Genomic DNA, 25,169 nt, shown 5'->3' with positions numbered 1-25,169 from the left:
TACCCCCCTCCATGGAAAAAAACAACAGACCCATCTTTGGCCCTGAGCCTGCTAGTCTTGGTTTGTATCCAGCCATCCACACACTTTGCAGAGCGGGACTTTCCTGCTCTCCAGTTCTGCTCCAACCCACTTATCCTCTAAAATGCTGTTGCTCACTCAGACCGTTTATGCACTGGAGGTTTCATGCCAGGCTATAGGCTGGAGGTTTAGTCATGGCAGGTTGCCCCACCTCTTCCTGCACCCACATGGGGGAGCATTTGGCCCTGTGCACCTCATCTGCCCCCGATTTGTGCTCCTGCACGGGAGCTGGGACAATGAAGTTCCCAGTGCATAAATGGTCTCAGTTGGGCCCTCAGGAACAACGAAGCAGACAGTAAGAACACAGGGCAATTGACCGCAGTTGCTACTCACATTTGTGCAGTTCAAAGAATGGCATTGTTGGATTCATACCATTGTGACAGTAAGTGAGCTGAAGTCAAGAAAAATGCAAGCAATGAACTTGTGCAGGTGGAACTGTCCCATGGAATGGACACTGGAGAATCCCTTGTGCATGCAGAAACTCTCCCAGAGCAGGAGGTCTTGGATCTAACTGGCTGAAGCAAAAATAGTTCCCGGATTGTAGTACTTCAGACTGCAGGTGTGTGTGTGGGGGGAGGGGGGGACTATGTGTGAATGCCACCCCTGCATAGACAACAGATGTTAATTGCATCAGAGGTAAACAGTGTTCAAAATTTACGACAATTAAAAAAATAAGCAGTTATTAAAATTAAATCCATTTAGTATAATTCCTCCATAATGCAATTTAAAAAACCCCTTGAGACACAGGAAATGTAGAATCAGTCTCTTAGTTTCAGTGATGAACTAAATGTGCATGTTTCACTAGCCTCCTAAAGCCTGCAGGCCTTTCTAAGTAGAGTATCCCAAATATATTGTATCTAAGACCCTGTTTTATGTTCTCTGTATACACTGTGCTCACTGCTGGGGACTCCTTAGATTTCAGTTGTGACTTAGCCTTCTCTGACATGTGGGTACATCCCAGGTTTCTACATATAACCCCCACCCACCATGCAACCCCCTCCTACAGTACTGTCTGTGATAAACTTTGTCCTGATTGGGAAATAACTTTCCACAAGCCTGTCCCTTGTGATACCTGCTTGTTTCACCTTCAGTGTCTGTTCACTAATGTTCAGTCGGTTTCTGCTTGTGTTGCTAACTCTGTTCAGCCAAGAGTGTAGTAAGTGAGGCTGTTGGTGCCAATGCGGCGGTTCTGTGAAGGACACTCTGTCGGGACCTCTGTGCATGTTTGGCTGAACATTTCTATTTGAGCGACGGCTTGTGCTCATGAAGAGCTAGCATGAAGCGGTTCTTGCGGTCAGTTGTGCATTCTGCTGTGTGTGTATGTATGTTAAGGTGGGAAATCTCCCTATTGATGCCGATGCTTTTGCTTTTGCAGACTCAGCTAAACCTGCTGCTGGAAAAGCTTCGCAGTACTGTAAGTAAATTGCAAAATGTGTGCATAGAGACAATTTCAGTTGCTGTGTGCCAGACTCCCTTTTGTTCATATTTTGGGCTCCACACTAAATCTTAATGTAGATGAATACTTAAAGTGACATTTGTCCAAGAGGCAATTTGATGCAGTAAAAACTTACAGGGGCCACGTTGACCTAGAGCAGGGCTGAAAAATTATTCACTAAAAAACATTAAAAAGTGAAGGAGTTTGGAGGTGGGGTGTTGGGGGCTGCAAAATCACCCCCATTCTAGAAGCCAAGCAGTAGAGGCTTGCCTAACTTCCTGCCTTCCTACATGCCTTTCAAACATATATGTCTTGTAAATACTGGGACACACCCTCCTTCCTTTCATGCTTTGAGGCTGTATAGGAGCATGGGAACAGAATGCTGCATGGTCTTGCCCCCACTTCAATGGATATTCTTCTCCCAGCTTCATTGTGTCACCAAGCAACAACAGAAGGGTCCATAGCATCTTTAAAACCTGTCATATGTAACAGCAGCTTAAGTATGTATCTTTGTACAATGTTTCATTTCCAAGTTCTGTATTACCTTCTATGGTGGCTCCGTAGAGCCAGAGGTGGCCAGAATTATGCTCCTAAGCAATCTGTTATTCGGATATAGGCCAGGGACATCATTATAAGTTGTAGTTGACCTCAGTTGACTGAAATGTTCTAAATGACTAACTTCTGCATCACTGTAAATCAGCTGAGGAATTCCTGAAAGACTTTAAATCCAAACTTGACAAACTTCATGCTTTTTATTAAAGGTACTTTTGATAAATGACTGCTAGTTTTTAGTAGGTTTTTTTAATGTTTCCCCCTGGATTCTTGAGATAGGTGGCCACATCCTGTCTTGCTTTGATGACATCTACCTTCTACCGGCAGCTTGATCCCGACTCCTGGGGAAATTGGTCACGTATATTTTTTTCTTCTTTAGAGTCAGACACTGCATATAGCAGCTTACATCACAGAAGGCTGGGATGGGGAAATAGAGGGTTTTTGAAGTGGCAAATGCAAAAATAAAAGTTTGTTTATTTCATCAGTGGTGATTTATTAAGAGGTTTTTGGCCATGATCGAGGGAGACTTTTCCCATGTAAAGAGGCTTGCTGAATATTCCTTAGGGGAATCTCCTTTCTTTTTAACAGTAGTGCGCCATGTCAAGGCAATAATAAACAATATACATGTACCAAAATCATGGGAGGGGGATTCCATCCTTTCCCCTGCTTCCTCTCACACAGCAGTTTGCCTGCTTGTAGCACTGGTACCAGTGATTACTTGGCTCACACAGGGAGGGTGATTCCAGAAGCTCCAGCTTGCCCTCCTTCCATCCATGCCTGCTTTGTGCAGGAGCGGTGGTAGCTCCAGTGTTTTCCACTTTCACCCTGCCTGCCTGGGAGGGGAATCCAATTATTTTCACCTACCCAAGTGTCAGCTAGTCAGTGTGCCCAACTTTAGTTCTGCCATTGCCCACTTGGCTCACATGGATGCTGTGGCAACTGCTGTAGGGGAAGGGAGCAGATTCAAATCTCCCAGTCTCCCACCCACTTGGAGTGTCTCTGCCCCTGTCATATATTTGGTAGTAGGATGGTGTCTGCTCCCAGCCCATCCCACCTGTCTGGTTCCCTTGGCAGGGTGTGCTCCAACGTCTTCTCTCCTGGCTGCCTGGATCAAAAAACCATGGGTGGTTTTTCCTCCTTTCTCCAAAATGGCACCTGAGATAGTGCAATATTTTTTTTCTTTTGGGGAACTTTCTGCAAAGATTATGTTTCCCTGAGGTTTGTAGGAACATCATATTGGGTGTGTACTTGATCTTGATGTTTAGATAAAATGATCTGCAAGCCGAGGTCCTGGTTCAATGTTTTCAGTGTGTATTAAATGTCATCAAGTTGCTTCTGTGTGAATGACCTCTAAAATTCCCTTGCTCGGGTATTGATAACTGAGGGTCACACCTTCCTTGCTTGAGTCAACCGATCTCATGTTGAGTCTTCCTCTTTGCCTGCTGCCTTCAACTTTTCTTGGCATTATTGTCTTTTCCAGTGATTTGCCTTCTCATAATAATGTGAGCAAAGTACGATAGCCTCAACTTACTCATTTTAACTTCCAGGGAGAAGTCAGGCTTGATTTGATCTAGAACCGAGTTATTTGTCTCTTTGTTGTACTACATTTCAAAGGAACCTACTTTCTTCTTGTCGGCTTTCTTTATAATTCAACTTTCACACTGATTCATAGTAATAGGGTTACAATGTCATGACTTAACTTGATCTTGGTCACTGGAGAGACATCCTTACCCTTAAGGATATTTTCTAGCTCCTTCATGACTGCCCTTCCCTGTCTCAGTCTCCTTCTGATTTCTTGGTTGCAGTCTTCCTTTAGATTGATGATAGAGACAAGGAATGGAAAAATCTTGGATTCAGTTTCTTTACTGTCACCCTTAAAGTTGTGTAATCCCTCAGTCGTCATTACATTTTTCTTCTTGATGTTCAGTAGTAATTCTGTTTTGGCACTTTCTGCTTTAGCCTTCATCGATAGTCATTTCATGTCTTCAGTTTGTTCTGCCAGCTATAGATATATGATATACCAGGCAGAGTTTAAAAATGGCTTATTCAGAGGAGAGTAAGAAGTGATATTGCATTTACAGGTCTTTCCTGTGTCTTGTCCTGTATTTGGGTCTCTTCTATTCTTTTGTTATAAAAAAGAGATCTATTGCGACAGCCTTGAGGAAAACCACCTGGTGATATAATGGGAAAGAAGCTCTGGGAGGGGAAAATGGCTGAACTACCAAATTAGTTCTCCAATAACTGGTTGTGTATGATTATGCCCTCTTTGGAGGCTCTCAGCTTCCATGTAGTGCAAAAAGGAAGAAAATCTCTTTCAAGGTTTCTTTCTGTCTTGTGAGGAAGGTGATCATAATAGGGGAGGAAAATTATATGTGATTCAGGAGCACAATAGCAGTCATGCTTTACTGCCTCTTTGAAGTACTAGTATTGCTGAAGTTGAAATAATAACTTGAGGGTTTCAATAGACCGCTTAAACCTCAAGATCAGTTGTCAGGATGCCTATGGAGTCAGTACAGCTGAAGCTTCAAAATCTATTATTGTTTACTCTTCGTGGATTAACAGGCATTCTTCTCATGTTGCTAACCTGCTGTCTTTCCAATAGGGATCTAGCTTTATTCGCTGCATCAAGCCTAATCTAAAGATGACGAGCCATCATTTTGAAGGTGCCCAAATTCTGTCCCAACTCCAGTGTTCAGGTAATTTAATTGGTCTGAATAAACTCTAATGCCATTGCTATTGTGTCTTTTGAGAAATACACTCACAGAGTTGGTTTTTAGTCTAGAGTTCCTTAATTAGACGCCTCTAAGTGGTTTTTAATACTTAAATGTAAAGAAGAAAAAGAGGACTGGCATTCTGTGTTCTTCAGAATTGATGGCTGCAATAAAAATGAAACAAACATAAGCTTCTGAACACAGGCTTAGAATACTGTAATATCTTATTAGAAAGAAAAAAACATGCCATTCCCATCAGAGCTCTTTTGAAATCATTCCATTGCCTTTCCAAGCATTACAAACATTACAGATTCTGTTTTAATTACTGCACTGTTGGTAACATGTAATTAATCTTACTTACAATAATAACAAGGTGCCAGCTTGTTATAGAATATGGAGAGAGATTTCTGTCACGAAAAGCTTGTTTACCTGTAGAGCCGTTTTCCCGCCCACCATCCTACGGATGCCAGGCCCCTGCCAGGGCCAGGGGAACCCCCGCTTTGGCATTCCCCTGGTTTAGGAGCTTAATAAAGCAGGGAAATCCCCCCCCCCCAAAAAAAAACTTGCAGAACAGTGTTACTGGCTTTTTGCCATAGATGCCATTTGCTGCCATTGCATGTGCCCACTTCCCCCACCTGAAACTCGCAGAGCTGGTGTTTGCAAGAGGTGGGGGGAATGGACATGCGCAATGGCGGCAGTTGGTGTCTGTGGCAGAGCCACAACTCTGGCTTTGTGAGTTTCAGGGGAGCAGGCACACACGATGGCGGTTTCTGTGGCAGAGCTGCAAATTCTGGCTCTGCAAGTTTTTGGGGAGAGCAGGTGCAAGGTATGATGCCAGCTGTAGGCTCTGAGCAGAACCATAAAATGCTACCATAAAATCACCTGTGAAACAGAACCACCAGGCATTTGGTTGAGGCCGGGCTGCCAGGAACATATTGTGCTATAACTCGCTATAGAAGAAGTCTGCCTAAAGAAGTCTGCCTGGCCTCGACCAGGGCCAGAGCCTTCTCTGTTCTGGCCCCCAGCTGGTGGAATGAGCTCCCAGAGGAGATCAGGCCCCTGACGGAGCTAAAGCAGTTCCGCAGGGCCTGCAAAAGGGAGCTCCTCCACCAGGCACTCGGCTGAGGCCAGGTACAATCAGCCAACAACATCAGCAGGGCCCCTACCCCCCTTTCACTCTCTCCTCCCAGAAATCCACCAAGGTTCCTGGACCTGTTGTATTATTATTGTTTAATAATATTATACAGTTACTTTGCTATCAGTTAATAATATTAATATTATAATTAGTTATATGTAATGTTTCCTGTATAGTTTCTTCAGTTCCATGCAAACCGCCCTGACCCTTCGGGGAGGGCGGTATATAAATGTGAAAAATACATAAATAAGTATAGCAATTTTAATATATATATATATCTATATTTATACAGAAAAAAATCAGAAAAGGATACTACTTATAATTATACACTATAGTTACTGCTTATGGACCAACCCTAAACATTTCATAGAACACAGATTTTGAAGTTCATATCCTGTTTTTCACATCCTCTAAAAATTACAGAGCAAAAATCTGTCAGTTTGTTTAGCCAGGCCATAGTGTCTGGTGAGGAGTCTTCTTTTCCATCTTGATGCGTAAAGGACCCTAGCAGTTGTTACCATATATTTTACAAGTTCTTCATACATTTTAACATTATCTGGTACTCCTGTGCTAAAGCAATTTTGGTCCACACAGTGTTGCGAATGATTGCTATAACGCGGTACAGAGCCAGTCTTACCATTTCATAATAGCTCAAAATGGAATTAGGTGTGCATTATCAGTCCGATTGGAGTCTCTCTCTTATTGTACACTGCGCATGTGCAAGGGGCTCCTATCTCAAGCAAAATCAGTAAAATGTTATCACTGGCCCCTCAGTACCATCTTACACATAATGCAGGTTAAAAATGTCTGGCATGAATAAGCAGACTTGTGTGAATCAGAAGAAGTGCAGGTTGGACATCAGCAACATTAGAACATTATGCTGGTTTGGTCTAGGTATCAAAACCATTTAATTTTCCTTGAAGTGAACCCTATTTCCACTTATTAGTTTTGTCATCTGCCATCTTGGCTTCTCTCATGTGCCTGCTCGTTTTCAGCACATTTGAGGCCGTGACGCTTTAAGCATCTGGTTCCTCTTGGCAATCTCCTTATTGCTTGTCATGTCAAGCTGCATATTACATTTAATTTAGCAAGTCAGTCACAACCACCTAACAACTTTGCTTTAATTAGGGCTCTATTGATACCATTTTTTGGCAGATAATCTGAAGTCTGATAGTTCTTGGCAGTATTGTGAGGCTGCAAAAGATGGGGGAGGGGGAATAATGAAGCTCTTTATTTCATGAGCCAGCATGTTGTTTTTGTGAGCTACTCTTTCTGTCTTTTGGTTGAGAAACAAGCACATGTAGATTTTAAAGAAGGTAACCCCAGAAACCCACCTAGGCAACAAGCACTGTTCCAGACATAGAGTTTTGTCTATACCTTGTGGCTAATAGCCACTGATGGACCTCTGTTACACATATTTATCCAGTCCAATCCCCTCTGGAAACTATCTATTTTTGTAGCGACCACTACTTCTGGTAGCAGTATATTCCATGCAATAATTACTCTTTAGGTCAGCCTTTCTCAACTTTTTTACCATTGAGAAACCCCCGAAACATTCTTCTGGGTTCAAGAAACCCCGGAAGTGGCATAATCATGCAGAATATGGTTGGGAAACATAGTTGCACGCATATCCAGTTGGGGCCCCTTCCCAGCCTTTCTAGGCCCATCATTAGGCATCTTTTTTTGGGGGGGGGAGGTCAACATGACCATATATGGTCATATCACCCAATAAATGTTTAACAAATTCAAAAATATATTAAAAATAATTCCTATCCATTTGGGACACCCTTCCAGGGCCATCAAGAAACCCGGGTTGAAAAAGCCTGCTTTAGGTAAAGAAGTACTTCCTTTGATCTGTCCTAGGCTTTACTGCTCATTAATTTCATTGACTACCCAAGAATTCTTGTATTTTGAGAAAGTACTTCTTCCTCTACCTTCTCTATCCCATGCATAATTTTATAAACTTTTATCATGTTACCCCTCAGTCCTCATTTCCCTAAGCTGAAGAGCCCTAAACTCTTTAACCTTTGTCCAAAGGGAAGGTGTTCCATCCCCTTAAACAGGGATGAGGGCCCTTCATCACCAGTCTTCTGTGCAGTTCACACATGGGGACTGCACATGAGCAGGCCTTCTCCGGAGAGGTTCTTTTGTAGCTAAGCCTCTAGAGCAGGGGTAGTCAAACTGCGGCCCTCCAGATGTCCATGGACTACAATTCCCAGGAGCCCCCTACCAGCATTCTCTGGCAGGGGGCTCTTGGGAATTGTAGTCCATGGACATCTGGAGGGCCGCAGTTTGACTACCCCTGCTCTAGAGGGTACTGCATGCCAATCAACTCTTGGCCCCACCCTTGAAGCACATGCTCCCCTGTGGCAGCATTGTCACCCTCAGTTTCTCTTTTGCTGCCAAAGCAGTTGGTTATCTTTTCTGTAGTTCATGCTTTGGATTAGTGCAGTGAGGAATATTTTCCAGCTATTATGGCTCAGAAAGCCTTATTTAAAAAAATATGCCAATTGTGGTGTGAAAATGACACAGACGGACAAATACAACCTCTATCTGTTCTGTGTGGATGAGGAACACTCAGTTCCCAATTGCAAGCTCTGCCAAAAGTTTTCCCTTAAGGCTAGGGATATCGGGCTTTGTCACCTATGGGCAGCTTTGTGGGAGAAAGCCTTGCAGGGGTTGGAACCCCTGTCTAAGCTGGTTTCCTTGAAAGCCTCAATGGAGAAGGTGTTAGATTCAACCCATTTGAACCTGCCCCTGGATTTAATATCTACACATTAAGCCAGCTTGGTGTAGCGGTTAGAAGTACTGACTTCTAATTCGGTGAGCCAGGTTTGATTCTGTGCTCCGCCACATGCAGCCAGCTGGGTGACCTTGGGCTCACCACAGCACTGAGATAGCTGTTCTGACAGAGCAGTAATATCAGGACTCTCTGAGCCTCACCTACCTCACTGGGTGTCTCTTGTGGGGAGAGGAAAGAGAAGGCAATTGTAAGCCACTTTGAGACTCCTTCTGGTAGAGAAACGTGGCATATAAGAACCAACTCTTCTTCTACATGGATCTGCCCGGATTCAAAGTCTCCTTGTGAGGAGAGCCTCATCTGAGCCACCTTTGTAGAAGGCAAAATTGAAGAAAGACAAGCACAAGCCTTCTACTCACTCATTGCTTTTGAGTATCACCTTAGAACTGACTCAACAATTTGTAGAGAGACCTTTGGTTTCATCTCCACTTCTAAGATCTCTGGAGATCTCAGTGTCAGAAGGGGAGCTCGAAATGAAAATCCCTTCTCATCAGCAGGCTCCACAGTTTGAATTGGAACGCTAATGATACCCCCTATGCATTTGTTATCTCAGCCATACACAAGGCAGCACAGTTGCTTGAATTTGTGGGAGGACCCTGCATCTGTGTATTGAGGTTTTGATTACTATTCACAGGCAAGTTTTCCATGATCAGATCCAGGGTTGTTCAGACCCAATGTGTCTCAACCTCAGTTGGATCAGTGAGTTTCATCTAAGCCCAGATGAAAGATGTGGAGATTAAGCTTCTGTATCCCCTACAGAGGATCTGAGAATCTAAAGTGAATAGATGGTGAGGATGGCCCAATCTCTTGTGATAGAGATTGCCACTATTGAGCACAAGACTAAAGACAAGATCTTGAGTAATCTCTCCTCTGATTTTCTTGTTTTGGAAGGAATTGAGGAATTAAGTGTAGACCTTTGGCAAACACCAGCCTCAATCCAGCCTGCTTCCAAGAAACCTGAACATTTCTGTAATGTTCAGAAAAAACCTTTCAATTTCCTTTATACCCACCTGCCTCCTTCCACTCCCTAAAGGGACACAAGGCTATCATGCTTCTTCCATCAATATTAAGGGCAGAAAGTTAGACGGTTTAGGTAGGAAGCTTTACTCTTCAGCAGCACTTGAATTTAAGATTGCAAATTATCAGACTGTTATGACTAGATATCAGCTCTTTCTGTGTGAGTGGATGGTTCCCTTTATAGAACTCTTCCTTGAGGACAAGAGGTCTTTGGCCAAAGTCTTCTAGGCTGGGGCAGCTCGCTTATCTAAACAATAGTTTAAAGCCAGCAAACACTCAGTTGACACTGCGTTGCGAGCCATGGTGAGTACAGTAGTTCTTCGTTGTCACGCTTGGCTATGTTCAACAGCGCTACCATTCAAGACAGCCATTATTTCTGCTGGTAGGGTTTAGTCTCTGCATTAAGGGCAGATCACTCCCCCCTTTTAAAGTTCTTCCAGGAAAGGGTCATGTTGCATACGAGATTATCCTTTGTTCCTAAAGTTTTATCCAAGTTTCATCTGTACCAGGAAATCTTACCTGTGTTTTTCCATCAGGCGAGATGCTTAGACACATTTGATGTAAGAAGGGCACTTTTATTTTACACAAAGAGGACAGTGGACTTTAGAAAAGAAAGCTCTCTATTCTTGCTGGCCCTAGTAGAGGGGGGAGAGCATCCTCTCAATCTAGGTAGATAGTATCCCCAATCAGAAGGTGCTTTACTGCAGCCAGGAAGGAATGCCCATTGAAGATTATTCCACTACAGCAGTGGCATCTTCTACAGCATTCCTGGATGAAGTGCCCTTGATGGAAATCTGCAGAGCTGCAACATGGTCTTCATCAGAGATGTTTGTTCATCACTATGCATTGAATGTCCTTGCCAGACCAGAGACACAAGTGGGAAAAGCAGTGCTACATCCATTATTCAAGTAAAGGCATATACCCACCTTCTAGTGTCTGGCTTGCTAGAATCCCCATGTGTGAAATGCACGGAAGATTGACAATGAAAACAGGGTTGTTACCTGTAACTGTTTTTCATCAAATATCTTCTGTGAAGGAACACATACCCTCCATCCAGCACCACTGCATGCCTTCTTGGCTTCAGTGACATTAGAACGACTGAGAGTAAGGACGCTGCCATGCAGGAACACATGCTCCAAGGGTGGAGCTAAGAGTTTGATTGGCACACAGTACCCTTAGCTGCGAAAGAACCTCTCCAAACCAGGCCTGTTCAGGTGCAGTCCCCATGTGCTCCTACACAGAAGATACTCAATGAACAACGGTTACAGGTTGCAACCCTGTTTTCTGTTTTGTTGCCGCACATGCACAGTGGTAAATATTTTGAACGTATACTCTGAATATAGGCACTGATGACTTGATGGGGGTGTGTGGAGACAGAAGTGGACCAGATAGGGCTTTAGGTACTGGAAAAGAGTGTTTGATCTGAAAATAGTTAGTTGATGCATATAAGAATACAAAGAGGCCAAACTGGCCCTTGCTCAGAGAATCCAGGGATTCCAAGAACAATGTTGGTCTCTAGGCAAGATATCCTTTAATTAAAGAAGATGGATCTACTCCTACAAATGGGATTCTCTGTCTTCCTCAAATTGTGAATACAATTTTGCAGGTATGAAACCTCCTAGGTATTGGTTTCTGTTGTATAGGAAATTTAGATAAGGTTTGAATTTAATCATTGGATGCATGGTCTATTTTGTGATTATTTTTTAAAAGATTGGGCAAGTATGTGAAGACTGAAATCCAAGGCAGCTAAACAGTTTATTCAAGATTACCAGTTTCTGTTGACAGTTGCCCTGGTTTAACAGCTTCTGGATCAGGCTCCTACAGGCATTAGGTTCTTGTATAGAGTGACAGCTGTGTCCTCCTTAATTCCTTTATCTGTCTGTTCCTGTAGGCATGGTGTCTGTTTTGGACTTGATGCAAGGTGGTTTCCCATCACGAGCTTCATTCCATGAGTTGTATAATATGTATAAGAAATACATGCCTGCAAAATTGACCCGATTGGACCCCAGACTCTTCTGCAAGGTATTACTTTCCAGAATGCTCAATATGCTGCCTTTGGCTTTCTTCTCCATAATGAATAGCTCTGCTCTTTCCAGAGATATCTTTGACAAATTGTTTTTTTTTCTCTTTTGCCTCAGGCTCTCTTCAAAGCTCTCGGTTTAAATGAAAATGATTACAAATTTGGATTAACCAAAGTGTTTTTTAGGCCTGGCAAGGTAAGCAGCATTATTATCCAAGAAAAGATTATGAACATAAAATGAAATAGTTTTTGCTGCAAGGTAACATGAAAATAAAGGACAATTTTGATTCCCCACCCCCATTCTTCAGATATAACTACCGACATGGCCGTTTTCCTGTTCGATTTATTGTTTTAAAGTCCATCTCTCACGTTCGGTATGCTTGGTAGTTTATAGCAGGTTTGTTTTAATCCTTATCCTTCCTTTATAATATATAAAGAGAAACATTGTAGAAACAGAATGTTGGTTAAAACTCCACATTCATGAATACTACCTTCACTCCCAAAGCCTTAGCAACCAAATAGGCTTTATGTCTTTTTCTAAGATCCAGCAAGGAGATTAGTTGTTGGACTTTCTTAAGATATAACCTTTAAGGCTGTGGCTACGTGAATAAGCCCTATTCCTAACTTCAAGTGTACATCTGTCCATTAAGTCAGGCTCAATGCTGGGCCCTTTGACAGACTATCTCAACAAGAAGATGTTGTGGGAAGGAATGCTGGAGAAAACGCACACAGGAAGAGTCATTCCTCCAGCTATACAGGGCTTTAGCTGTGAAGGGCTTTCCAGGCCCAAACCAGCCCTTTTAAAATGGCTCGGGTATAGTTGTGCAATTGCTGTCCCCATTGGCCTGGTCACAGTGTTCTGGTTACCCTGGAGACCTGCATCCTCCAACATTCCCTTATATGATGTAATGGTGTCCTCTTTCAGTTTGCAGAATTTGATCAAATCATGAAGTCTGATCCAGATCATCTCGCTGAGTTGATTAAACGAGTCAATCACTGGCTCATTTGCAGTCGTTGGAAGAAGGTTCAGTGGTGTTCTCTCTCTGTTATCAAACGTATGTATACAAATGCTGTATCAGAAGCCCAAACAAGTTTTGAAAGCTGCCTAGTCATAAGGATCTTTACTTGGAATGCTAATACTCTAGCTTATACAGTGAAACAGCCCAGTAATAGTTTCAAGCTACCATTCTATTTTATTGTTGTTGTCAATTCACAGATGACTTATGAAGACCCCATAAGGTTTCTAAGGCAAGAGACCAGGTGGCTTGCCTTTGCTTGCCTTTATATTGCAATCCTGGTATTCCTTGGAGGTCCAAAGATTAGCGAAGGCCACACCTGCTTAGCTTCTAAGATCTGATGAGTAGGGATGGACACAAACTGGTACACAATATTAAATCAAGCAGTAATTTGGCTGGCTTGTGCTCCCTTCCAAAATCAGGTTTAGAGGGAGAACCTCCCCCAAACATTTCCTGGACATTTCCAAACATTTCCTTTTGTCCAGTTAGGTTCAGGGTTTGGACCATTTAAATGCTCTATTTCACTTCCCCCTTCCAAACAGGGAAGCAAATTTAGTTTTTAAATGCCTGGCAACCTTTTTGGCCTCACAGCAGCCAGATGTGCACTCTAAAAGCAATTTCTGGGATCTATTTAGCTAGAAAGCCGGAAGAAGCAAAATAGATTCCTGAAATGTCCAGCAGCTATTTTGATGCCCCATCCCCACCCCCAACCCCATCGCTGCTGCCACTGTTTTTAAATGGGGAAAGCCAAATGGACTAAACCCAGGTGGTTCACTTTGGTACTTCTGGGAATTTTCAGGTTTGTGCCCATCCCTACTATGGAACTCTCTTTCTTCTACAAAACAAGGTGATAGCATCTAGTTTAGGTGTCTTTTTACGTAAAAGACTTAGACAAATGTATAGAATTAGCCTCTCAACTACTGCTAGACAGTGAGGCTAAATGGAACCAACAAATCCTGAGACAGTGTATTTCTGTCCCAGCAGCTGCTTTTCTGTTGTGGCTTCTACGTCTGTTTGCATGCTCCACAGGTACTTATGGGCTGTGCCTTGGCCCTAAATAGAACACTAAATTAGATGGACTGCTAGCTTGAATATAGCAAGTCTCTTCTTGTTTGAGTTCTGTGCAGGATGGTAGGGCTTACTTCAGGTAAATCTTTTCCGGTTTGCCAGTCCACTCTCAAAAGAACTGTTGACAACCACTTTGTCTTAATAACAGATAAGGTTAAGACAGTGATGTGATTAGTTCAGGTAAAACCCTATGTTGATAGGTTTCTAAAAAGCAGTTGTTTGCCATTTACTTATATTAGCTTCCCCTCGCTTTAAAAAAAAGACATCCTCTGTCCAGAGAAGTATGGTGTCTTTCCATTTTAGAAGATGCCTGCATTTAATGCTTGTATTTTGCAGTGAAAAACAAAATAAAGTACAGAGCTGGTGCCTGCATTAAAATACAAAAGATGATTCGCATGTGGCTATGCAAGAGGAAGCATAAACCACGGTAAGACAAAACCGGCCACCATGCTCCAAAGCTCTGTGTTGTTGCTTGCATCTCAGTTTTGAATACTTTATACATAATCTCCCTCAAGGCATGTAAAGTGTTGGTGATACGGATGCTTCTTTAATGCTGTGCAAGAGTAGCTTCTAGGATTTTCCTCTTTATGGTGTTAGTGTTTCTTTACTGCTTTTTTTGGTAGACATCTTTTTCCCTTTTAATGAAAAAAACATCAGAAATTTGAACAAAATTGAAAGTTATGCAATACTTTATCATACCTAAACTTGGTTTACTGCTTCAGCAAAGTACAATGCATAATTTACATAATTTAGTGTATAAAAATGTGTAATTTAGAAGTATAAACGGTTTATGTTTCTACAAGAAAAACTCTGAACAATACTAGGGAGAGGTTTTCAAACTGCTTTACCTTGTACTGCCTTAGCACATTTTGCTGTCAAAGAGTGAGAAATAGAAAATGTAAATTTTGTCATAAATTCTGACATTTTGTCATATTCTTTGGACAAAAACAGTCTTATTGTATTAACATAGTGAGTTCAGCTTTAACACTGAAAACATTATATACATCACAGTGATATTTAAATACTAAAGATTTTGTAGGCAGTAATGCAACTATACCAGCTGGGTGACCTTGGGCTCGCCATGGCACTGATAAAGCTGTTCTGACCGAGTAGTGATATCAGGGCTCTCTCAGCCTCACCTACCTCACAGGGTGTCTGTTGTGGGGAGAGGAAAGGGAAGGCGATTGTAAGCTGCTTTGAAACCCCTTCGGGTAGAGAAAGGAGGCATATAAGAACCAACTCTTCTTCTATATCCAGTAGATTTTATTTAATGCTGTAGATTAGAGCAGCTAATGAAAAATCTTCATGATGCACACTTTGAATTTCCAGTTGTTTTTCAAGCCTTCCCATCCCTCCTGTAGAACTTGAGTGCTTGCTGTCAAACCAGCTGAAATATTAGGGCCAAGCACTGATAAGCAAAGTGTGATTCCCCCCCCACCCCCCCAGGCTTGTCTTTCTCACTTGTGGTAACTTACAAACCACCTCAACCCCATTTCTTGTCTCACTGTTCTTTTCCATTAACAGCCGCTTTCTGAATTACAAAGCAGCACAAGGTGTGCAAGGGCCAGTTGGGTTACATGGGGGCTTGCATACCTCTGTTCTCTTTCTTCTCTGTTACCCTTCCTGTGTTTCTTTTGTGACTCCAGTAGTTTTGGTGGGCAGTATTGAATTTCAGTCTACACATGCGGCCTACTGCTTGAATGTTTCTTTTTCAGCATCGATGGCCTAATCAAGGTCCGCACACTAAAGAAGAGGCTTGATAGATTCAATGAAGTAGTCAGTGCTCTGAAAGAGGGGAAAGCGGAGGTGAACCAGCAGATCAAGGATCTTGAAATGTCTATTGATGCCTTGATGACCAAGATTAAGGTGAGACATGCAGCAGGAATAATTTTAGATATCACTTAATGCTTCACAGAAGGGGCATGTTGTTGCTGGCAGATTTCATCCTGAGCTTTAAAATCAATTCATTATGCTGTAAAAAATGAAACTGAACATGAACAGAGCTGTTTTGTTTTCCATGCAAGAACAATAAGAATTCTGCATCCTGGATGACTTAACTTTTGCACCAGGAAAACCTGGATCTGCCGGAAAATTAAGCATATTTACATGTGTAATACATTTTTAAAATGTCTTCTTCCTCTTACTTTTTGCGTATTTTCTTCTTGCATAAGTCTGGTCTTTTTTTGCTAATTCATTCGGGTTTTCTAGCCATGGGAGGGAAGGGTCATGGGGGGTTTTACTGCACCTAGGGTTGGGTGCTTTGGCTTCTGAAGTGGCCGTTCATACCTGAAGCAGCTCGCGGCGTGGGGTGGGAGGTGTGCCTGCCGGCATGCTGGTGCCTGCACCTCCCCACACCTCCCTGCGCCTCCCCTCCCCTGCACTGTGGTGCTGGATGCTTCAGGCGTGAACGGCTGCTTCAGACGCCAAAGTGCCCAACCCTACTCTAAACCCCACTGAAAACCTTATACAGAAAAGGTGAACATCTAGCTATTCTGCAGAAATTACTCTCATGCTTCCAAGCACATCTTTCCCCCCTGAAATGCTAGAAAGTGGAGGTGGTTGTGTTCTGCCCCGCCAGTCTTTTGCCCAGGGTGCTGTTCCCCTTGTATTCTCCACATTTCCACAGGATCACAAGTTTATTTGCTGTTACAGATGCCAATCTTTGAAGCAGAAGCGTCTTCATGTAGGAATAAGCTGTACTGCTCAGAATGAAGAAGCTTTCTTTCACACCATAGTACGCTTTTGCCAGTAGGAGTATAACTTCATAGCATATCATGGTATAATGGGAGGCTCTATTAGCATTTAGGGTTGACGAGTTGGATATGTCGGACTAGCTTGTAAAAAAATGCAGAGAGACTCAGCCCGCCCCTACTGATGAAGTTAGTGGTTTTGTACCTCCTACTACAGCTGCTTTTCATCTGTGTTTAATCTTTCTTTTGATGCATGAAAAATCACTAATTGATTTTTCAAGCTGTGGTGTGAAGTTGTATAAAATCTGCTTGTAGGATCAAACATCCCTTATCTGTGGTACAGAACCGAAAATAGCCTTGAGAGCATTATAAGGGAGGTGGGGGGGGGGGTCCATGCTTGTAACAACCCCCTCCATCCAAAGCAACATATAATCATGTTTACCAATTCTGGTTGTATTTTATATACGATCTATATGTACTGCGTCCTTCATACCCTTATTGAAATGGAGCTTAAATACTTGCCCCTAAGTCGAAAGTATTTTTTTTCCGTATCCTTACCTGTCCCACCTCTCAGTTGCCTTCTCCACGTTGGACTTTATAGCAACGTTGCTTGCTCAGCCCTCAAGGGCCCTGTGCTTGTGGATCATGCTGTAGACATCAGTCATTTATCAGCCTTATGCCAATAGCCTTGTCTTGCGATGGTTTGTTTGCCAGGCCACAGTGATGCCTCGAGAACAGATACAGAAGGAGTATGACGCTCTGGTTAAAAGCTCCGAGCAGCTGCTGAGTGCACTGCAAAAAAAGAAGCAGCAGCAAGAGGAGGCTGAAAGACTTCGCCGCATCCAAGAAGAAATGGAAAGAGAGAGGAAGAGGCGTGAGGAAGAAGAGCAGCGTCGGAAGAAGGAAGAGGAAGAAAGGCGGCTGTGAGTGGTGATAGCCTCAGTTCTCGGGATTTTGTCAGCAGCAACGGAGGCGTCACTGGGATGCTTTGCAGTAGCAGGTGTCTCCTCGCAGGAGAAGCATCTCAGGGAACCCTGTTTGACGTAAAGCAGGGGTAGTCAAACTGCGGCCCTCCAGATGTCCGTGGACTACAATTCCCAGGAGCCCCTGCCAGCATTTGCTGGCAGGGGCTCCTGGGAATTGTAGTCCACGGACATCTGGAGGGCCGCAGTTTGACTACCCCTGACGTAAACAGTCCAATCTGCTTAGCTGCTGGTACGTATTCTCCATTCCCTGGCTGTAACTGCCTTTCCCACTTGTTGCCTCCAGCTAACAAATTGGTTGCGGACAGATTATAGTTTCTTAGCAATCAAACAGCATTACTCCGTCAGGGGAAAGACTTAGTTTTATTTGTTGCTTTGATCGTTGTACGGCATGTGGTGGTTCACGCATAACAGGCAGCTAGTGCTCTTTCCTCACATCCAAACCTAGGCCATGTTTTGGGCATTTACTTAAAAATATACTGTCAGCTTGGATAACTTTGTTCTCCCTGTTTGGTGGACAACTGTAGGGACGGAAGATGCACTCATCAGGTGCTTGTCTTTATAAATAGACAAATGTCACCATGCCTGTTTCCTTACAGCAACTCTGCGCCTGGTTCTTCCTTTAGAACTGGAAGAGAAGCCATTGGAGTGCATTGAGTTCTGATCTCTTTCGTAATAACACACATTTGGACAGATGTTTTGGTTTTTTTTTTAAAAAAAGGAATACCAGTAGCAAGGCTGTTACTTTACCCACACTTTAGAGCAGCCTCTTTCTCCCATATCTGTGTAATTGGACAAGGTATCATGCTACGGACATTGTGCATATTATAGTCACTCACTCAGGGTACATTTTCATTGTAGGGCAGGGTTCTAAAACATTTGAAAGTCTGTGGCAAGAGAAGGGAAAGGAATGTGCCTAGAAGCACAGTGATGAGAAGAGGATGAGAAAACAAGCTGCCAACTTTTGTACTCTGGTCCACTAGAGTGAAATGAGCCTCTTGTGGCGCAGAGTGGTAAGGCAGCGATATGCTGTCTGGAGCTGTCTGCCCATGAGGTTGGGAGTTCGATCCCAGCAGCCGGCTCAAGGTTGACTCAGCCTTCCATCCTTCCGAGGTCGGTAAAATGAGTACCCAGCTTGCTGGGGGGTAAACGGTAATGACTGGGGAAGGCACTGGCAAACCACCCCGTATTGAGTCTGCCATGAAAACGCTAGAGGGCGTCACCCCAAGGGTCAGACATGACTCAGTGCTTGCACAGGGGATACCTTTACCTTTTACCACTAGAGTGAATTCTTCTTACATGCTTTCAGACATTCTGTGTCAAAAGAAAATAAGCGATCAGATCCAATGATTTGTCAGTAGACTAATAGGCATACAAGTTGGGGGGCTATGTTAAGGAGGGGAAGTAGGGTGAAATCACCCTCCTACCTCAATCATTAGCTGATCTATACACATAAGAGGGAAGGGGTTTCTTTGCCTTTTCCCTTTGTTCAGACTCATGAGGCTATTAGTCCATGTGAGCCCCACTGCTGGATTAATCAATTTTCCCCAGGTCTTAAAGGACTTCTTGAGAGAAAGGAGCAACAGAAGGATCCCTCATCCTTGTGCCCATAGCTTGCTGGCTCCAACTCAAGCAGCATATCTGATTCATTTGTAATGTTGTGGGTCTATATCAGTCTTTCATGAAACCCTGGGGTTTCTTGATGTCTCTTGATGTCCTGGAAGGGGTTCCCAAATGAGTTTTTAAAAAATATATATTTGTTTAATTTGTTAAACATTTAACGGATGATGGACCATATATGATCAGGTCAACCAGCCCCCTCCCTCCCCAAAATGGCCAACGATGGGACAGGAGGGGGTGTGAAGAGGAGGGGCCCCAGGTAGGTGTGTACACAGCTATGTTTCTCAACCATATTATGCACCATCATGCCACTTCTGGAGTTTCTCAAACCCTGAAGAATGTTTTAGGGGTTTCTCAACAGTAAAAAAGTTGAGGAAGGCTGATATATATGGTTTTCAAGGATTGGTTGCAAAAAGCAACACAGCAAAATACCTGAAAAAGACACAGAAACACACATTCCCCTGAACCTTCCTCCTAATGCCCACTTCTAGCTGCGACACTTCAGTTGTTGGGAGCCAAATGGTTTGGCATCACAGGAAAATATTACAAGGTAAAATAATAATAATAAATGCAACAGCATAACCATTATTGATGTGTGCTGCTTTTCTACTCACATGTCAGATCTTTGTTCTAGGAAGTATGAGATGGAAGCAAAGAGAAAACAGGAGGAGGAGGAGAGGAAGAAAAGGGAAGAGGAAGAAAGACGGATTCAGGTAGGGTTTTTTTTAGCAGTGGCACATTCCTTATCTTGCTTCAGCAGCCAAATACTTCCATCCTGTGAACACATGAAACTGTCCTGTCCTGAGACTGATCATTAGTCTATTAGGATCAGTGTTGTCTGCAGCTCCCCAGGGTGTCAAGCAGAAACGTTTCACATCACTTACTCCCTGGCTCCGTTAGCCAGAGATATTGGGGATTGAGCCTGGGACGCTCTGCAAGCAAAGCAAATGCTGTACCACAGGGCCACAGCTCCATCATGAACTGGCCCACTGTGTGGATTAGAACTTATTGAAAGGTAATGCTAAAGGCGTAGCTGACTGTGGTGGGAAGAAAATCAAGTGAATGTAGCCAGAAAGGCAGAAGAGGCATAGTTAATGGCCTCTCAAGGAAACAGGGAATGGATCATCCCCCCCTACCCCTACCCCCAAAATATTACTGTACTGAGGGATTGAACATTCATTTAAAAATAGACTGTTGCAATACATGCAGGGGAACATAACAAAGGATTGTTTTGAACTTTAGCCCTTAAATGTGCTGCTGTCCTTTAAAATTAATGCTAACATTAAGATAATTTAGTGCGCTGAATAGAAAGAGAGATTACAATGCCAAAAATTACTTGCTTGAAGTGAAAGTGTCAGATATTTGAGAGCTGAAGCTTAATGAGAGGGCTGCTATTCACAGATATGACAGAATAATGAAACACAATTTAGACATAAGTTTTGTTAAAAGGTTCTTTACAAAGTAACACTCATTTGCTGAAGCTTCAAGTTACCCTGTAATGGAATCATAGTCGTACAATGTATAGTCCTGTATTCTGTAATCTTTTTTTTAATTGGCAAGCAGTTAAAGATCATTTTTGACTTGCATCCCAACTCTGTCCTTTCAAGGTGTCCTGTACAAGCTTAGCATTTAAGGCTATTGACTTTGAAGTGTTAAAACATCCTTTGTGTTGTTTTATAGTCCTGCTAACTTTGGAATATTTATGGAATTGTGCCATTTTCCAGGTCTTTAAAAGAAGTAAAGTACTTGGGGCACCAACATTCTGGTAGTTCTGGACATAGTCATAATATTACTGTGCAATAATTATGCTTTGAGGAAAAAAATACTATTTTACCTGCTCTCATAGTTTATTTAAAGTTGCTGTAATTTTAACACATTCTGAATACTTCATGGCACATGCAGAGTGACCATTCTATGGACAGTCAGGTCATAAAGGTAGCCCATTTGGTGCTTTCCATCTCTGCCAAGTGAGGCTACTAGTGACCTATCTGGCCCAGGAACACATAGCCACAGTGATCCATGTAATGGTCACATCTAGGCTAGACGCTCTACACAGGCCTGCCCTTATCTTTGACCTGGAAACTGCAGGTGGTACAAAATGCAGCTGTTAGGGTAGTTACAGGAACATCTTGGAGAGCCCATATATAACCACTGCTGCAGCAGCTGCATTGATTGCCAGTTGCATTCTGGAACAAATTTAAGATTTTGGTTTGACCTTCAAGGCCATTCATGGTCTGGGCCAAACATTCCTGAGGGACCGTCTAACTTGTTATGCCCCACGCAGACCTCTCTGTCAGTCTGAAAAGGTTGGTGATCCCTGGGCCACAGGAAGTATGCCTGGCCTCCAACCGCCTTTTTGGTCCTGCCCCCTACCTGGTAGAATGTGCTCCCAGAAGATCTGAGGGCCCTGTCGGAGTTATCACAGTTTCACAGGACCTGTAGGATGGAGCTCTTCCACTAGGTGTTTTGTTGAGGCCAGGGTGAGGAACATTGACTGGGTCCCTCCTCTGAACATCTCTGAACACCCCTCCCCCACTGGCATTGGACTGACAGTCCATTGAGTTGACAGGAGGGTTGAAGGGCTAAGGGTTAAGGGTTGGCGGGTATTGTGGGGTTATATTTTAAATCTTGATGTAAACCGCCATGAGCTGGCTGGTCTGGGAGTGGTGGCCAATAAGTAGGTAGGTATGTATGTAGGTAGGTCAATAAGGTAAGTAAGTTGTATCTGACTGTTGTTTTTTTCTGCACCAATGTATTGGCGCTCATAATGTAATGCAGTAGTGAAGTGGGCAGGTAGACAAGCTGGAAATATTATAATCTTTACATTATCCAAGGCCAAGATGTACAGTATTAGGAAACTAAGAGCGTAAGCATTATCTTTTGTTCAAACCTCATCTATTTGCTCCTTTTCCATTAATTGACCATTGACTTACTGACCATTCCTGGCCCCAGGGAAGCTCATCTGGCCTCAAAGAGGGCCAGGGCCTTTTCAGACCCAGCCCCTACCTGGTGGAATGAGTTCCCAGTGGAGCTTCAGGCCCTCGGAGGGCTTTCTGCTTTACAAAGGGCCTGCAAAATGGAGCTCTTCTACCAGGTATATGGTCGGGGCCAGTGCTAGAATCATGTTGGGACCTCCTCTTTGGTCGGAGCAATATCATCTGGCTCTGAGCATCATACCCCAGACTGCCTCTGATTGTTATATAGTCATATCAAGCAGGGACTCGCCCTCTGGATACTGGATCTTTATGGGGTTTTTATTGTATCATGTTTTATTGTACTGTGATGATCGTGGGATTTTATAACCCGCTGTGAGCCAATTGGGAGCGGCAGGCTCAAATTGAAATAAATAAATAAACAATTAATTAATTAATTAATTAATTGCAGAGTAACTTACATAGGAGAGGCAAGGTTGAAGTTTATTGTTCATGTTTTGCCCTGAGATATATGGAGGTTTGATTGTTGCATAGACTCCATTGCTTATCTTTTCAGTAGATTTCCTTTCACTTTGAGATAGTAGCAGAACATATGTTCTTTTACTAGGGCTTTCCACACTCAGTCAGCTTCCCTGCTGCTATTGGATAATCCAAAGGAGGGGATCTCTGTCAAAAAGTCTCTGTAGCAGAAAGGAAGATTACTTGGTAATATCATAATTGGAATAAGGGTTGACTCCAGTCCAGGACACCCAATTCTGTCTACCTTTCTACAAAGAGAATGCCAGACTAAGGATTTCAAGTGGATTGGACAGATTATATACTTTCCTCAAGCATTTATGTGCCACCTGTCTCCCTACACTCAAGCAATGCTGCTTAAAATTCAATAAGCATAATAAAGCTGCAACAGGAAACTCAACTACCAAAGATATGTGTCTATATTTGGCATGCTTACTACTGCCTGCAAAAAAGCTCCACTTTAGTCAGTTCACAATTTGGGTGATTACTTCAGTGATGATTCTGCATGTTTAAACTGTTGTCAATTGACTCTGTCCTGTAGAAATTTCTATGTTTAAATTGGTTCTTCATCCTTACATGGCCAGTGAGGACTTCTCATAAGAGAGTGTCCTTGATTGGGGCTCCCCGGTGCTAAGCAGCATTGGGCCATGTGTCTTCGATGGCCATCTCTCCCTTATTTAGATGCCATATGTGTTTGATGACATTTATTGGATGGCATTCTTTTGAGCACCTGTTGATCCTTCTAGAGTTGCAACTCAGAGCATCTATCAGAAAATAACTTTCTATTTTAATGTCAACCTTCACATTTCTGAAGCTATACCAGAACCCTGAAGTCTTTAATTTCCTCATATCTTAATGGACTTCTCTTGTTCTTTCTGAAAAGGGGCATAGGTTCAGGGGCAAATTCTTATGTAGTGCTTGGTTTGTTTTATGTAAACTGCAGAGTGCCTTTTACGTACATTTATTTCTAGCCTTTTTTAAAGACATAAGAATTGGTGATCTTGCAAGTAAAACTGCATCAGATGTCTTTTTTGTCACTGCTTAGGCTGAAGTTGAGGCACAGCTGGCACGAGAACGCGAAGAAGCGAGCCAGCAACAGGCCGTGTTGGAGCAAGAACGGAGAGATCATGAGCTCGCAATGAGGATCGCACAAAGTGAATCGGAACTCATCACAGATGAGTCTCAGCTAGACCCAGGATTACGCAGGTACTGTATTTCACATTTGTTTCTTTGATTATTGTAACCTCCAAAATCTCATTCTGTAAAATATCCCTCTAAAGTACAACATTCCTTCTCCAGGATATGAAAAGCCATACATCATAGTGTCCCTCAGCATTTGCTGCTTTCAGCCATGTGGAAAGATAAATGTGCATCTATGAGGAGAGGTGTAGCAAAGGACCTGAAATGTATTCATAGTTACTCCTCATTCAGAACATTTGATGACACTAGAATGACCTTTCCCATTAAGTTTTGACGCACCAGTAGAGAGAATGTCAAGCAAGAACAACACTTGAACTTCCTTTCACCTGTTTGAATAGATAGGCATGAGTATGTTTCTGTGTAAGGACTAGGTAATCTGGAATCCATGTAGTGGATTGGCTACAGCCCACCCATTATGCTTTCTAACCCGATGTTCTGAACTCCATTATAACTGGATTTGTGCTTCTTTAGTCTGACTTTACTGCTACTGTCGTGAAGTAAATAGTTCTGTCAACAGCTGTGATTCTAGCAGATTTAGACAGATTAGATGTGAAGTATTCCCCTATAGCCTTGTTCAGAAAGAACTTGATTTTCCTCCCAACAGCTGAAGTCCCAAGCTCAGCAGAGCCTGTTTTCAGTGAGCCTTGGCCCTACATGCGTGGGCATGTAACCTTTTCTTAATGACTTTTTTGCAATACCGGTGTGACCGTCTGCCTGATCTCAAAATGGTTTATATTTATTGGGGGGAAAGAAGAATGTTTTTAAAACCTTTCTGAAAAGAAATGAGGTGACATTCTTTTCCATCCTAGCTGACTTAGAGTCCTCCTTATAAATTTGTGTGACTTCAGACTCTGCTTCTTATATCACCAAGCAACCTTAGCATGTGAAATACTGCTAGTCTTTCAGTTCTCCTGATTATGTGTGTGTTTTTGTCCAGATTAGGTGTTATGCAGGGCATTCAAGGTTCCCTAGAAGGCCTGCCTCCTCCCCCTGTAGTTTTACATTGGATATGTTTTGTGGGTAAAGTTGTAAAATTATCCAAGTCAAGACAAATAAGGACTAACAGCAGATTAAAATGATCTGTAGAATATCATTTTTTGAAGAAGAGCATTCATTGCCAGTTACAGAGTCCTGTCAAAATCTTGTCCAGAGCAACAGCTGCTGTTGTTAAATTCTGATTTGTATAACAAAGAAAATAGATCTGGGGCCCTGCTCTTTTGGGGAGAGAGCACCAGTTTTTGGGTAGTTAAATCATGGTACTGCAGTTTATGTCAAAAGCACATTTCCTGTTTGGTTCTGATTTTTAAAAAAGACTAGCATCTAAGTTGTTTCTTTCTTTCTACTGTGTACCTAGTCTTCATATGATGGGCTAGTCAAACTGAGTGGAAGTTTTTT

The 25,169-nt window shown here is 42.8% G+C and overlaps 1 protein-coding gene across 6 annotated transcripts in view; it reads left to right on the top strand.

The window, feature by feature from the left end:
- MYO6 (myosin VI) overlaps nt 1–25,169 on the top strand; it is a 139,652-nt gene that overhangs the window by 89,315 nt on the left and 25,168 nt on the right. For 5 of the 6 annotated variants that reach the window (XM_077306360.1, XM_077306353.1, XM_077306344.1 and 2 more), the window contains exons 19-28: nt 1,454–1,492; nt 4,668–4,761; nt 11,620–11,750; nt 11,867–11,944; nt 12,674–12,803; nt 14,169–14,259; nt 15,548–15,698; nt 17,237–17,445; nt 19,760–19,838; nt 23,620–23,780. In XM_077306360.1, coding sequence (XP_077162475.1) covers nt 1,454–1,492; nt 4,668–4,761; nt 11,620–11,750; nt 11,867–11,944; nt 12,674–12,803; nt 14,169–14,259; nt 15,548–15,698; nt 17,237–17,445; nt 19,760–19,838; nt 23,620–23,780 — 1,163 coding nt within the window. Of the gene's footprint in view, nt 1–1,453; nt 1,493–4,667; nt 4,762–11,619; nt 11,751–11,866; nt 11,945–12,673; nt 12,804–14,168; nt 14,260–15,547; nt 15,699–17,236; nt 17,446–19,759; nt 19,839–23,619; nt 23,781–25,169 lie in introns of those variants that run through there. The other variant, XR_013225953.1, reaches the window with a different exon arrangement.

The sequence above is a fragment of the Paroedura picta genome, chromosome 1, assembly GCF_049243985.1.
Source record: "Paroedura picta isolate Pp20150507F chromosome 1, Ppicta_v3.0, whole genome shotgun sequence".
In the NCBI taxonomy this organism is placed as follows: domain Eukaryota; kingdom Metazoa; phylum Chordata; class Lepidosauria; order Squamata; family Gekkonidae; genus Paroedura; species Paroedura picta.
The sequence above is the reverse complement of the archived record's forward strand: the minus strand, read 5'-3'. Positions and strand labels throughout refer to the sequence as shown.